Genomic DNA, 16,145 nt, shown 5'->3' on the forward strand with positions numbered 1-16,145 from the left:
GTTGAACCACCACAACAAAATCTTTCAGGAATTAGGGGTCATTTTCTCTGTGGCAAAATTTCTTCCACACAAATCACTAATGGTTTTAACAAAGGATGTGGAAGATTTGTCTCTGGGAGCCCATTTAATTTATGAAGGGAGGGTAGGAGTTAGTCTCTATTATTCAAGTTCTTTGGATAAAGAAAGAAATAAATCATTAAAACTGGAAAATATTCACTAATGGAATGTTTAGTTATAAAATTACTCTCAGCGCAAAAATCCTTTCCCACTTAACACTTACTTCTCTCCTATTAATGCCCTAGCAGCTAGTGTCAGGATATTTGGCCAAACCATGTGAATCAAGTTAAAGCTCAGCTTCAATAGAAAATCTGAACTTTTGCCCCCAAAATGCAGCTTTCATGCAATCTTTGAAAGTGATGCTGAGAACTGCTAGGATCAATGCAAACCTCTGGAGAACAAGGGTCTGGCGGAATTAGCCAAGGCAATAGCAGAAGAGGAGAAAATGGACGGAGAGGGTGATGGCCATGATAAGAACTTTTAAACAGTGAGCTCCACATCAAAGGATTAGGGGACGAACTTGGGAAAATTAATGATGCTCATTAATACGTTTGCAAAACATGGTGCTGTTTCCAACCATTCTGTGGAGGTCAAGCATGAGGGGATGGAGGTAATATTGTGTTAGTGTGTATGTGTATAAATATAAATATATATGTGGTATAGTTGTTGTGGGGTTTTTTAATTCCTTTTTTGTTGGGGGAAGTGGTGGAAATTCCACCCCCAAATGTTCCCTTTCTATTCTGAGCGACAGAACCGCATTTAGATCTTCTTTCTCACAGTGTTTAATCTCAAAGTTCTGGTGTACAACACCCTTTAAGGAATCTGGAAAGCATCTGCTTAGTTTCGAAGATTGAAATAGGAAGGAGGCTTATCCCTTGCCTTACATAGAGTCTCCTTGGTTGAAAATCACTTAAACATCGAGCTGGGAACATTTGCTGCCTTTCTTGATTTACAGATGTTTTCTTAGAACTATACTTCTAAACAGTTCCAGCTGGCTAAAGCTAAGGCCTGTGTAAGTTGATAAGACACATCTGGCTTCAAGACATGGACTAAATAAGGAGGCAGGCTCTTCGTGTTGCCAGAGAATCTGGTCGGGGTAGGAGCTAAGTCTCCGAACCACTTGTTCTGTTTATGAGTGCCAAGTTAATCCCCAGCAGTGAGAGACGGGGAAGGAGCAGGCTGTTGGGCTCTTCCTGCTGTTGAAAATTCGTCGACACTCAGTGGAAATTTTCTTCCTTCTTCAGCTCTGAATGTTTCCCCAAACATGAAGGTAAGGTAATAATTTCATTACTTTTGTAAACGAAGCGATCTCAAAAGGGAGCGAGGCTTAACCAAAATGACTCAAAAAAGGGGAAAACAGGAAAGAGAAAGATCTGGGGGTAACTTTACAAAAAAAAATCCTTATTTAAATATATTTAATAATTCAGCCAAAGTGAATTCCTTTTTCTTGTTTTGCAGTAAAATTAGTGGTTCGGAGGGGTGCCTGGGTGGCTCAGTGGGTTAAGCCGCTGCCTTTGGCTCAGGTCATGATCTCAGGGTCCTGGGATCGAGTCCCGCATCGGGCTCTCTGCACAGCAGGGAGCCTGTTTCCTTCTCTCTCTCTCTGCCTGCCTCTCTGCCTACTTGTGATCTGTCTGTCAAATAAATAAATAAAATCTTAAAAAAAAAAATTAGTGGTTCGGAGGTCTGGGAATCAGAGACTGGAGACAATGTTTATGAAAGTTCTGAGAAAGGCATTAGGAAATACAATAGTACCTTTGTTGTTTCTTAGGGAAAATGTCCCTCCAGTGTACTTGGTTTGTTTGTTTGTTTGATTTGGGGTCATGCCCTGAAACACCATGATTTGACTCATCCAAGAGCTTTATATAAGTGAAGTTGAAGACTTGGAATTTTAGAATCTGGAATCTTTGATGAAAGAAAGGGTCAGGAATATGAGAGTGGAAGACACAGATGAATGGAAGGCAGTTAGAAGTTTTCCAAGTACACGTGTTGGTCCAGTGCAATGTAGCCAAATGTTAGAAAAATTACAGTTCAGCCAAAGATAGGAGCAAAGACAGCCACTTGAACTTATTTTTGCATCATTTGTTATTAATTTGTGATTATTCTATTTTGTTCATTTGTTAAGATACTCTTTTTGGGAGCACCTGGGTGGCTTAGTTGGTTAAGCATCAGTGTTGGGCTCAAGTCATGATCCCAGGATCCTGGGACTGAGCCCCATGTTGGCCTCCCTCTTCCTCTCCTGTTCCCCATGCTTGTGCTCTCTCTGTCAAATAAATAAAATAAAAATCTTAAAAAAAGATATTCTCCTTGAAGGTGGGAAATGATAACTACTTCATTTTCAGGGACCCAGGTAACAAATTTCCAGGAATTCTCTTGGTTAAAGATTCAGCTTATATAGCTCATGAACAAAACTGCCCTGTAATAGGCAGATCTTCACAGGCTATCATAAGAATACATATATGGGGAAGGTGCTGGCAAAGGCAGTCCTGATGAAAAAAAGTGTGTTCCCTAAAACTTGGTTGAAATTCTTTTAAAACTTATGCCGTAGAATGTTAATGAATTTTTTCATGATGCCTGTTTTTGCTGAGAGTTGAAGGCCAAGAACAGTAAGTGCTCAGTATCCCGACATTTTAGAGTGAGATGCTGGACAGGCAATGCAGTACTATGAAAAGGGCATCTCGGGGCACATGTGTGGCTCAGTTGGTTAAGCAGCAGACAGTTGATTTCGGCTTAGGTCATGATCTCAGGGTCCTGGGATGGTGCCCTGCATCAGGTTCCATGCTCACTGCAGACTCTGCTTAAGCCTCTCCCTGACCATCCCCTTGCTCATGTGCTCTCTCACTCTCTCTCAAAAAAAAAAAAAAAAAAAAAGTAGCTCTAAGTCTGTCTGGTGACCCTTTGACTATCTGCATCCTTACGAGTATGCAAGATCATGACCCTTAGAGGATGGGGGATATAGGAAATGATGTGGGAAACAAAGGCAAAAGAAAACATTATTTCCTTACTGCCTACTGCCCATTGACAAGTCCTTGAAACAGGTGGAGTGACCTTCCTTTAGGAACTCAGCTGCCTCAGTGTGGACACTTTGCTAAGAACAAAAGTCAATCTTAACTTAATGTTATCCTACCTGCCCAAACCCCTCCCCTCCCCCCCCCCCCCCCCCCCCGCGGTCCTGTAAGTCTACTCAAACATATACAAATTCCTTTGGAAACTTCCTTTATTTCTACTCCCCCCACACCTCCAAGATACATATGTTAGCAGTCATCCTCCAAGCATGTGGCCCACTGATACACATCTGAAGGGTCTCATGACTAAGATATTATTAGGCAGTAATAAATGATCTTTTCCTAACAATAGTTAGCCCCTTCAGGGTTTTGGACACCTTGCTTCCAAAATTCCTTAGATACACACATTATCCCAATCCCTCTCCCAACTTAAAAGTATATAATCAGTCACCCATCACAACTCCAGGGGGTACTCCTTCTGCCAAAGGGTCCTATCCCTGTACTTAAATAAACCCACCTTTTTGGACTGAAGACATCTCAAGAATTCTTTCTTGACTGTTCTGAACCCCAGCATTTCCATATCATGGAATGATACTCTAGTCATGAAAATCTAAAGGCACAGGCTGGTTCACTGGCTTGCGTTCAGGAGAGTAAAACGACACAACAGTGTTGGTTACATCCTGACATCCAGAGCTTAACAGGATGAGGATGTGAGCAAATCTCTCATGGACCCAGTGTGGACCCCCTTTCTGGCTCTTGCCCCTCTCCTTCCTGCTGCCGTGACTTTGAAGAAGACAGAGACAGCTCAGAGAGATGGGGAAGAAAAGCACAAGCACCAGGGGAAGGAATTCTGAAGCAAACACCACTCTGCCCTTGTTAGGATCATCTGGGATCAGGAAGTAAGAGAGAAATTTAAAATTGAATACTGAACTGAAATTTGACTGTTTAGATTGTTTCAGAATTTTTGTTTTCTGAAAATGTGACAATTTGTTAGTGCCTCGGAGTGACTAAAAGAGCTATACGACCGGCTTTCCCAGAGGGAGGAAAAATGAGTTGACACAGCACAGAGTAAAGACATTATTGAAAAAATAAAGAAGAAATCCTTGTTTTTAATTAAAAAAAGAAAAACCTTAAAATAAGTGTTGGTTTAGATTATGTGCTTTATGTGGTCATTGAAAAGTCCGAAAAGTATTCACAGCTTCCCCTGCCATTGTTCACTCATTTCCAGGATGCCCACAGCTCTTAGTGTTTTGGTTGTGTTTATCAGAATAATAAGCTTTGTGGAACAGTAAAAATCAGAAGCAGGCAACTAGAATTTTACAACGGGAAGAAAGATACCTAATAAGACCTCAGTGATCTAGGAAGGCAAGTAGAAAGGTCTGGAAAAAATGTTGGGAAGCCACTCCTCGAATACCTGGAGAGGGAAAAATGTCTGGGGAGATCAGGGAGAAGAGAAAGAATATTGGCTTGTTAAAATGTGGGATATGATGGTTTTAAGAACTTTTACACTGGGTTATGAATTGAATACATTTGACACTTAGAGAGTCTCCAGTAAAGATTTGAATTCTATTCATGGACACCTTCAGTGGTCAAAGTAGGGAAATACATAAAAGTAGAAAAAAAGATAAAAGAAATCACCTGTAGTTTCATACCAGAAGGAAAGAATTACCTTTTATTATGTCTTTCTAGATTTGTTTTTAATACATGTTTGGTTTTTTTTTTTTTTTTTTTTAAGATTTTATTTATTTATTTGAGAGAGAGAGTGAGAGAGAGCATGAGAGGGGAGAAGGTCAGAGGGAGAAGCAGACTCCCCATGGAGCTGGGAGCCCGATGAGGGACTCCATCCTGGGACTCTGGGATCATGACCTGAGCTGAAGGCAGTCCCTTAACCAACTGAGCCACCCAGGTGCCCCATATTTGGTTTTTGATACAAAATGTAACCTCATTTTATATATAATTTTGTGATCTACTAAATCTTCAATATTTAGGCTGGTGCTGTCATGGAAAGATGATTACAAAAGGCCTTGGAGGTGTTTTAAATCTGACCCAGCCACAGAACTAAGGGTCTGGGCGAGTGTCACCGCCTTCTGCCTAGGGACGTGCTTCAACTTTGGTTGACTCTTCATATAGGATGCTATTTCCCTTCTAACTCCTTATTCTTGGCTGGTCTTTCTTCTAGGCTTCCTCCTCTCCAGGTGTCCTTATGCGTGTTGAAGTTAGAGTGAAGATGAGTGGAGAAAGGAATTAAAAGATCCCTAAAGAGAGGCTCTAATGAGTTAAATTTTCCATGTGTCTGGCCATGACATTCCCCAGCCCCTAGTTGTCTTTACAGAAATGAACAGTAGAGGGCGAGCTCAACAGAACTGTATTAAACTTTAATTTAGAATGGAAATTTCAAGGACAAGCACCGTCGTTGAGCCTGGTCCATGGTTCTTTCCTTCTTTATATTCCCAACTCACAAATCTTGACGTGAAGGAATGTGTACACTTTCAACTCATTAAAGAAATGCAAACTAAAGTAATGTTTTTTCCTCCTCCCTCTTCACCCCCAGGTAATACTTTTATTCATCTTGGTGGGATTTATAGGAGAGTTCCAAGTTTTTTCAAGGTGAGAATTTTTTTGGAAATCATTAAAAATTCTTTTTTATTTTTAGGAAGTTCTTTAGTACATGGCCTGATTTTTACGTTGCAGCCTGACACATCTTTATCTCTTAATATTTTATATGTCCACATTTTGAGAAAAGGCAATGCTAGCAAAAGCGTGTTTTATTCTTATTCTTATATTACTTCATTTTTTTCCTGTAAGAAAGAAACCTGAAATCTAAAAATACCTCAAGGTTTTCTTCTTATCCCAGTATCGTGATTTTACCTGCAATTCAGAGAATTGAACCAACCTTAGAATTGACACAACTTAGAGCAGAATTTGACTTTTAAATGAAGTCGTTGCAAAACATTCTTTGGATTTGAAAGGTTGAGAGTTTTTTGTTTTGTTTTGTGTTTTTCCTTAACAGAAATATAGTTGACACACAATGTTACATTAGTTTAAGGTGTACACCATAGTGATTTGACAAGTCTATATGTTATGCTATGCTCACCGCAAGGGTAGCTCATGTCTGGGTCAGAGATTTATTATTTTTTTTTTATTTCTTATTTTTTTAAGAAGTTAGGTTTATTGACTCTGAGACCTGGAAAAAAGCCAACCTCATTTACCCATGGCCTTGTTTTGCTCTCATCGGTTTGGTGGGATAGGACCAGGTCAGTTCTCTTCATCGGTCTCTCAGAATATGTTTCAGGAGCTGATCTATGATGGGGATGCAAAGAGAACCAACACAGTACAGGGAGTCCACCAGGTGACTCAGATCTTGAAATGGTTGATTTCAGTGCAGATGTGCTCCGTTCTCTGGGAGAGGCCTGCATGCCCTACTGTGGGAGCACAGAGGAGAGAAGCGCAAGCTAGCTTTCGGTGTTTGGGGAAGTCCTCTGCCTGTTCCTGGGACCCCACATAGAAAAATGGCAAGTTCGATTTAAGGGTCACAGACACTAAGGCTTTGGATCATTATGGCCATATCAAGATGACAGATTAGCAACATTGTCTTCATAAAAGCATGTGAGGCACATACACTATAAAGGGGACTTACTCAGGGTCACCTCAGAGGCTTAAGACAAGTGCAAATCACCTTACTCCAGATGTCTCCAAGGCTAGTAATGTGCTCAAAATCCAGAAATCAGGAGTCTGATTTCCTCTGCCCCTTGTAAAATGTGCTTTTATGCTAGGCCAAGCCGTGTGATCTTCTTGGCAAAGCTGGAGTTAAGTATCATATGAGAACCAACTGTCCATTTTTCATGTATTTTAGTGGAGTAGAATTGCTTAAGCTCAAATTGACTCTTCTTGGGTGTGTTCTTGAGAAAGAAGTAGCCTAAATGAACAGGGGGAATATCTAAAAATAATTTTCTGTCCCTTTAGTCTTGGTCAGGTTTCAGTTTCTCACTTCTCATAGGGTATTTTTAGAGCTTTTTGTCTTCCAGTGAAGAGTTTCTGTAGAACTCTTCAATTTGTCATTCAGAATCCTTTCAAAGGCCAGAATACCTTCCTCTTATATGTTCTCACCTACCCTCTCACATGTGAACCGTCTCTTATCTATATTTCCACAATACATTATACTGTACCCATTTCTGGTATGAAATGGATCAAATGATGCATATTGGATTATAGATCATGTTTATATGATCATATTATGACTGTTGGTTTATACATCTGCATCTTTGTCTTCTCCTCTACCCATAGGTAGTGATCTATCTCTTATTGTTTCTTCAGCTCAGGTGTCTGAATTAAATGTCTGGTACATAATAGATGTTTAATAAATATTAATCTCTAAAAACGTTGCTCCCTTCCACATACATTTTTATATATCTTGGGATGCTTTTGGTGTCTCTTAAAAAATTGTGAAGCAATTTTTTAAAAAATATTTTTGACCATTCTTTGTGTTTCCCCTCTCCTTATTTCTACCTGACTTATAACAACTCAACAGAGCTGCCTCTCCAGTCAATTGCCAGTGGGATTCCTATGCTTCATGGTCAGAATGCAATGGTTGTACAAAGACTCAGGTAGGACCATACTAAAATTTTGTGTTTATTGTTTCTTTACTGTCTATATTGTTTATACTGATAGAGCTGATTTGTGGACAAAAGACATTAGCTTTTGACATGTTATTTTTTGCTTTTTTAAAATACAATTAGTAATTTTAAAGGGAGAAAAGTAATGCTTTAATAATTAATAATGTAATAAAGTAATTTCTGCATTCTTATTTTTCTTGCAGGACTTTTCTAAATCTTATATTTGAGCCTAGAATTGTATGCAGGATAAAGCAATTCACTAACTCTTTAACTATTAGAGAAAAAGAAGAGTGTGAAATGAAGTTAGTATGTAATTCAAAATCAGTTTCATTTTTACTGGGTTCACCTTTTCTTCGTATTTAAAACAAACACTGACAAGTACAAAATGGTTGCTTTGTTTTGCCTAAGTAATAGTGAATGACCATGAAGAGTGAAACATTTTGCACTTTTTTTTTTTTTTTTAAAGATTTTAGTTTTAAGTAATGTCTACACCCAACATGGGCTTCCAACCCACAACCCGGGTATAAGAGTCTTGTGCTCCACTGACTGAGTCAGCCAGGAGCCCCTGCATTTTTAAATATTTTAAGGTTTAATTCTAAGTAATACAAATAAAATGCTGGAATTGATCTGGAGATAATAGAGGACTTCTAAAAGTGCCTGTTATTTTATATAACATAAATTAATATATATAATTAATATAATATATATATATAATATACTATATATATATATTAGTATACAATAAGTCCCCTTATTATAAGTTACTTATTGAGAAAACATGGGAAAGTCTATATAAAGAAAACTCTACTTATAATTTCACCATTTAAAAGACATGAATATAACTTCATTTTGCTATTCTTTCAATTTATCTTCTCTGTGTGTTTGTAATTTTTTAAAATAGAATTGTTTGACTATAGTTGTATATTCCACTATTAAAAATTTTTTTGTTTAAAAAACTTTTTTTTTAATTTTTAAAAAGATTTCATTAATTTACTAGAGAAAGAGAGAGAGAGCACAAGCAGGGTAAGGGGCAGAGGGAGAAGCAGGCTCCCCACTGAGCAGGGAGCCCGACAGGGGGCTAGATCCAGGACCCTGGGGTCATGACCTGAGCCAAAAGTAGACACTTAATGACTGAGCCACCTAGGCACCCATAAAATTTTTTTAAAAAATGAACTCCATGCCACATGTGGGGCTTGAACTCCCGACCCTAAGATCAGGAGTAGTATGTTCCACTGACTGACCCAGCCAGGTGCCCCTCTATCCTACTGTTTTTTTTTTTTTTTTTAAAGTAGGTTTTGTGCCCAGCATGGAGCCCAACAAGGGGCTTGAACTCAGGACTGTTAAATCAAGACCCGAGCTGAGCTCAAGAGTTGGGCCCTTAACCAACTGAGCCACCAAGGTACCCCTCTACTATTTTAAAATTACACTTTTGGCTGGAATTTTAACAGCTGTATTATTTTCCACTATATGAGTATACCAATCTTATTTATCTATTTTCCTATTGTTTGAGATTTAGGATTTGTACATTTTTGTTATTATAAATAAAACTTCAGTGAACATTTTTGTACATAGAAATCAGTCCTCTGTTCCGATAATTTTCCTAGGATCAATTCCAAAAATATAATGCTTACTTTAAAGGTTTTAAACATTTGAATGATTAAAGATGTTTTTATTGAAATATAATTACCACATGACATGGTATTAGTTTCAGATATACAACATGATTCTATAATTGCAAAATATTTTAAAGGTGGTTCAATTTGAATAAAAATGTATATTCAAAAATCACTTTTTACTTATTAAAATAACAGAACCATATTATAGAAGATAACTTCTGTTTTGAAGCCTCATCATAATCATCACTTTCATCAAGCATCTGGTACCTACATGAGTGGTATTTATAAAACAAGTTACACAAATGCAGAATTTGGCTTTGGGTGAATAGATGACTACTCTGATTACAGGAAAATGGGTACATGAATAACAAGGCAAAAGTCAGACACCAACTACAGAAAACATTTTTATAATTCAACAACAAGTTATGAAAGAATGTTAAATAGAAGGAGATGGAAGGTATTTTTCATATTAGTATTTGCATAAAGGTCATCATGCAATGATTATATCTCTAGATTATAATGACAAAATTTTCATCCAGAAAGAGACAAGTGAAAATGAAAATAGGGTCAGAAGACCAGAATTTGTCAGGTGAGAATGAGATTGTTCTCAGTGGGCAGCTGTCAAGGTCATGCACCTACTGAGAGAGAGGGAAGCATTCTTTAGACACACTACACAATCTGTGCTTTGGAACTTCGGAAAAGGACAATTTAAAAAGACATGTATGAGAGGTGTCTTCATCAATTAAACACGGAGATTAAAAACTTATCAAGGAACTGTGCTGAGCTCCATTCCCCACTCTTATTCCTCCAAGACTCCTCTGCTTAGACCCAACAGAAGTTGCCAGGGTCTGCCCCAGGCTGACAAAACCCCTCAAAGAGCAAATTACGTTCCTGTGACCCTTTGTCTGAAAGAATCCCCACTTCTAACCCAGATTAGAAGGGATGAGGCGATTCCACCTTGGCTTGTGATGAGGGGCAGAAGCAGCAATGTGTTCACATTTAGCTCCGAAGGCTGACCTATAGCCTGCATAGTTCCCATAAGGACCAAATACATGAGGGTCTCATGACCACCTGTTCATCTCACTGATGGCCCAATGACAAGCACCGGAGAAATCCTGCAAAAGTATTTTCATGAGTAGAAATTTGAAGAAGACATTTATGATCTGATACTCCCTGCACGTCCTCTCCCTTGAACACGAAGTACGTAACCACCAGCTTCATGGAGCAAAAGTGCAGCTCTTTCTCCCCAGGGGCCCTTGTCCCCTGCTATCATCAAAACAACTTTTTATTTATTTTATTTTTTATTTATTTATTTATTTTTTAAGATTTTATTTATTTATTTGACAGAGATCACAAGTAGGCAGAGAGGCAGGCAGAGAGAGAGGAGGAAGCAGGCTCCCTGCTGAGCAGAGAGCCCGATGCGGGACTCGATCCCAGGACCCTGAGATCATGACCTGAGCCGAAGGCAGCGGTTTAACCCACTGAGCCACCCAGGCGCCCCTCAAAACAACTTTTTGCACCAAAACCATCGCAAGAAATCTTTCTTGACCATTCCACTACTGGCCCCCACATCAGTCTGTATATCCTGTCTTCCCTGTTGGTCTTTGCTCAAGTCTTAAATTCTCTGGAATGTCAGATTTTGTTTATTTTTTTAGATAGGGAAAAGGTGAGTACAGAAAGAGGCTCACATGATTCATCTGACTGCTGTTGGGGACACAAAGGATTCTGTGGACCTCTGTGTGTTTAAGTGTTAGATGCATGGCTTCATATTGACTAACTGAATTTTAGGACGAATTATTTGTTTTTCATGTGGCTCGATGATTTCCTCTATTTTTCCCATACTTTCTCTCCCAGAGATTTGCCTTTGACGTGTTTCCCATTTCAGAGGCCAGTGATTTTGTTTGTCTGTCAGAAGTAGCTTTGTCTTTGGACTACCGAGGCTTCTGCGCTGTCCATTTGTCTTCCGTACTGCCATATGAGGTTCTCCAGATTGCTTTGCCTAGACTTGTCTTCCCGAAGAAGGCTTAACATTCAACCCAGATTAATTACCACCACTTTCCCAATGGTGTTTCTGACTTAATTTCTCCTTAACCCTGGTTCCTAGGATCCTTTCCTCACCTCTGGCAAAATTGGTTTCACCTTTCGAGTTAGCTCCTGGCACACAGCTTGAGCAAAAGCATTAATCATCTGTAATGCAACAGGTTTGCTTATGTGTCTACCCGGCTCTTTCAAGTTACTTTCTTAAAGATCCACTAACATATATATATATATATTTCTTTTACACTCAATCCTGAGAATAAATAAGTAGCTGTGAGTCCTTCCTAAGTAGTACTCCAAGTGTCACAGGACTCCACGACAGGTGGGTCTGTGGGTATATTGATTTTGGAGGTTTTACATCTGCCCACCAGAACAGTTTCCTGAACACTGTTTCTTCAATTGTATTCATTTCTCTCCGATTTTGCCTCTCAGACAAAGGAAAGGAGACGTCCAAAAACACTACCTGTTTTGTGTTTAGACTCGCAGGCGGTCAGTTGCTGTTTATGGGCAGTATGGCGGTCAACCTTGCGTCGGAAGTGCATTTGAAACACAATCGTGTGAACCTACACTAGGATGTCCGGTGGAAGAGGGATGTGGAGAGCGGTTCAGGTGTTTCTCAGGTATCTTTTCCGTAGGTTTGGACACTCCATGCCAAGTGTAAATTCAAATGTTATTTGATCAACTTGCTCAGTATGTATTTATTCAATTTTACTGAATTTATATTGGCCTGAAAATTAATTTTGTTGGCATATTAATTATACACTCAGCTATCATTATTTCAAATGTAACATCATTATTTCATTTGGTAACAAAGGTGAACATACTCCTTGCTTCTTTGAAAAGAAATATGGCAATTGACCGACCCAGGCTGCTCTTGACATTGCATTTTTGGTCAAGATGTAGAGTGAGTCTGGTACATCAAGACTGGGCAAAAACAAGGTTACTGCCCAAGTTATTATTACGCTTACAAGGAAAGCAACTCTGATTAGCTAATCAAGAAGCAATAGAGGTCACTCCTATGCACAGGGTGATTGAAACATAATTTCAAGTTTGGGCACTGAGGGTTATTTGACCTATTGTTTAGGTAGCATTGGTGCAATCAGATTAATTCAACAACTTTTAGCAAATATTTATTATTGTTATTATGCTCCAGATATAGTGGTGAGGATTGTGGATATGTAAATGAAACACATAGCTTCTTCCTTCACAAATATTAAAGTTTATGGGCAGAATAGCACATAAATAATCCCTGTATTAGAAGTGCTCCTCGGTAATACCGCTCTAACTCCTTTTTTACTTCCAAAACCCAAATCAGATGGCTCCTCTTTTAGGAAGCATTCCTTAACTCCTCAACTGACAAATCATTTCTCTGTGTTCCCTATGCATGTTGTACATATGTACGTTGTACCATCTGTAATCTGGGGTGTTTGTTGGTCTGGTTTCTCTCTTGTGAACTCCTTGAGGATATGGATGATATTCCTTTAATTTTTGCAGCTGAAGTACCTGGTACCTAGTAGACTCTCAACAAATGTTTGGTGTATGGGATTGTGTGAGACAACAGAGGGGTGCATGGGACACCATCAGAACAGGTGTGTGCAATGCAGAGTATGAGAACATGAACGAAGGAGTTGTACTACAACCTGTGGCATAGGGATGGTCTCTGAGAGGAGCTCATAGGTACTTTGATTTTTAAAGGACGTGCACATGACAGGCAGAGAAACCCTTTGAGGCTGAGAGACGTATTAGAGTAAGGAGATGAGAGAAAGCCTGGCCTTTATTTCACGTAGGTGTGATGAGGGTATAGGAAGCAGGTCGAAGAATGGCTGGAAATAATGTTGGGGAGGTAGGCGAGGGTTAGATCATCTGGTACCCTTCAGTGCCTCCTCCATGCCCATCTACTGTAACAATTACATTGTGGGATTATAATGATCTGTGTCTTCATAGTCCTTCCTACTAGATCATAAAGTATATGAAAAGCCCAGCATACCATTTTTATTTTTGTCTGTAACTTAACATCTGGAAGGGTGCCTTGCACAGAGTAGGTGCTCAAGAAGTGTTGAGTTTTAACCTTTTGACCCAGTTTCCATGCTCTCACAGTCTTACACAGCAAATCACCAAAACAAGCAGAGCTTTGGCATCTTGGTCAGTGATTACAAAAAAAAATGAACTGAAAGTTGAAGGGCAGGATGTCAGTTTATCCTTCTAGAGGTTGGCGCCTTTTGATTTTGGGGAGGTTCAGACAAATGGCTTGATTATGGTGGAGAGCCTGGAATTTGAATTTGGCTTTTATTTTTAATTTTGTTTCCAGCTGAGGTCAGGATCTATTTTGTGTGTTAGATTATGAGGGCCATAGGGCGCCTGTGTGGCTCAGTGGGTTAAAGCCTCTGCCTTTGGCTCAGGTCATGACCTCAGGGTCCTGGGATCAAGCCCTGCATTGGGCTATCTGCTCAGCGGGGAGCCTGCTTCCCCCTCTTTCTCTGCCTGCCTCTCTGCCTACTTGTGATCTCTCTTGGTCAAATAAATAAATAAAGTCTTTGAAAGAAATAGAATACGAGGGCCAAAATAATCACCAGTCCTTCCCTGGACACCATGAAGATTGATCTCAAATTCACAGTAGAATATTAGTGCAGAGTTGGGGTCCAGGGACAAAACCTTTTTTTTTTAAAAAAAAAAAAAAGATTTATTTATTTAATCTAGAAAAAGTGACCACAAACAGGGGGAGGAGGAGAGGGAGAGAGAGAGAATCTGCTGAACATGGAACCCCACACAGGGCTTGATATCATGACCCTGAGATCATGACCTGAGCTGAAGCCAAGAGTTGAAGCTCAATTCAATGAGCCATCCAGGCACCCAGAGGCAAAACCTTTTCGATTCTAGGTAGTTTCCACCTTCTTCCTTCTTTTATTTTTGTTGGGGGCTTATCTTGTCTACAGGCCAGTGCATCAGCAAATCTTTGGTTTGCAATGGGGATTCTGACTGTGAAGAGGATGGTGCTGATGAAGACAGATGTGAGGACTCACAAAGCAGACCTTCCTGTGACCTTGATGAACCTCCTCCCAACATAGAACTTACTGGAAATGGGTAAGGTACTGGGCAGCTTCCTGTGTATATGGATGGGCTGTAGCTTTTCATTTTGTTTTTGTTTTATGGTTTGGTAAGTCTAATAACAGGTCATAATATCTAAGCCTTTGGCTCAGAGCTCTTTGCCACATTCTGAAACACTAAAAAAACATTTTTTTGAAGTTTTATTTATTTAAGTAATTTCTACCCCCATTGTAGGGCTCAAACTTACAACCCTGAGATCAAGAGTCTCATACTCCCCAACTGAGCCATCCAGGCATCTTACCTGTATACCTGAAAATATATGTGGTAAATGTAGAGTGTCCACTTGTCCCTGGACTATCCTACTTTTAGCACCGGAGGTCCTATGTCCAGTGAAACCCCTCAGACCTGGGAAAACCCAGATGGTTGGTCATCTTCTGGGAGAAAGGTAGAAATAGAGAGAGAGACAGAGCGAGAACTGGTTCATGACAATTATGGGGAGCTACTCAAGAGAACAAAGAGATATTAGAATAAGAACAGAGAAAGAATGGAGAAAGTGCTGTATTGGGATATTTAAGCTTGAAAAAGAATTGTCTTAACCAGCTGGAAACTTTGATTTTCAAGTGAAGTTGGGACAATACCATGTTGTCTTTTCAAAAGGAATTCTGAAGGACTTCTAAGGGTCAGATCCAAGTTGAGATTTTAAGGCTTTAAAATAGTTTATTTTAGAGTCAGAGGTGATTTTTCTGTAATATTTTAAATTCATTAACAGAGAAATGGTAAAATTAGTCTAAAGAGTGTACCAGTCAGTATGCTAAGAGGCAATTTAGGTGAAATTTATTGCAGAAAGTTCCCTCCAGGGGCACTTGGGTGGTTCAGTTGGTTAAGCATCTGCCTTCAGCTCAGATCATGTTCCTGGGGTCCTGCGATCAAGCCCCACGTGGGGCTCCCTGCTCAGCAGGAAGCCTGCTTCCCCTCCCTCCGTGCCCCTCCTCCCTGTTTGTGTTCTTTCTCTCTCCCTCTCTTCAAATAAATAAAATCTTAAAAAAAAAAAAAGAAAGAAAAGAAGAATTCCCTCTCCTCAAGAGTAGTCTTAGTTGTACTGGTTTTATCTATAGACTCAACATAAAACCAGCTGTTGCTATAGATACAAAAGGACTGTGTGTTTCGCAAACATGTTCTTAGACTGAAGGGATGTTGGAGTCTCCCAAGCTTTTAGTTTTAGCCATTATACACACAAGGAAGGTTGGAAAATGTATGGTGTGCATTAGGAAACTGTTCTCATTATTTGAACTCTATCAAAGAGATACTCAACTGTAATTTATTTCAAGATTATCTAGAATTCTTTTTCAGCAAGTGCTGTTTCTGGTTTTTAATAATCTTTCCTTCCTCCCCCACCCCCCTACTTTTTTTTTTTTTTTAACAGTTACAATGAACTCACTGGCCAGTTTAGGAAGACAGTCATCAACACTAAAAGTTTCAGTGGTCAATGCAGAAAAGTATTTAGTGGGGATGGAAAAAAGTTCTATAGACTGAGTGGAAATATCCTTTCCTATACATTCCAGGTACTTAATTTCATTGATTTAATTTATTTTTAATCTGTGAATTATTGACAGAGATTGTTACTTATATGATATTGATTTTTGGGTATTTGTTGAGAATTTATTTGTGGCTTAATATTTGGTTAATTATTACAAATGTTTTATATGGACTTAAAAAGGATACATATTCTTTAACTCTGGGGTACAGGGCAATGATTATTTCAATTTGTCTCA

At 39.2% G+C, this 16,145-nt stretch overlaps 1 protein-coding gene across 1 annotated transcript in view; it reads left to right on the forward strand.

Moving 5' to 3' along the window:
* Positions 1 to 1,125: 1,125 nt before the first annotated feature.
* The window catches only part of C7 (complement C7), a 52,284-nt gene continuing 37,264 nt past the window's right edge, over positions 1,126 to 16,145 (forward strand). Inside the window, exons 1-6 of the mRNA XM_059173880.1 lie at positions 1,126 to 1,327; positions 5,614 to 5,669; positions 7,591 to 7,666; positions 11,807 to 11,948; positions 14,262 to 14,409; positions 15,797 to 15,935. Coding sequence (XP_059029863.1) covers positions 1,322 to 1,327; positions 5,614 to 5,669; positions 7,591 to 7,666; positions 11,807 to 11,948; positions 14,262 to 14,409; positions 15,797 to 15,935 — 567 coding nt within the window. The 5' untranslated portion in view covers positions 1,126 to 1,321. The remainder of the gene's footprint in view (positions 1,328 to 5,613; positions 5,670 to 7,590; positions 7,667 to 11,806; positions 11,949 to 14,261; positions 14,410 to 15,796; positions 15,936 to 16,145) is intronic.

This window comes from Mustela lutreola, chromosome 5 (assembly GCF_030435805.1).
Source record: "Mustela lutreola isolate mMusLut2 chromosome 5, mMusLut2.pri, whole genome shotgun sequence".
Lineage (NCBI taxonomy): Eukaryota > Metazoa > Chordata > Mammalia > Carnivora > Mustelidae > Mustela > Mustela lutreola.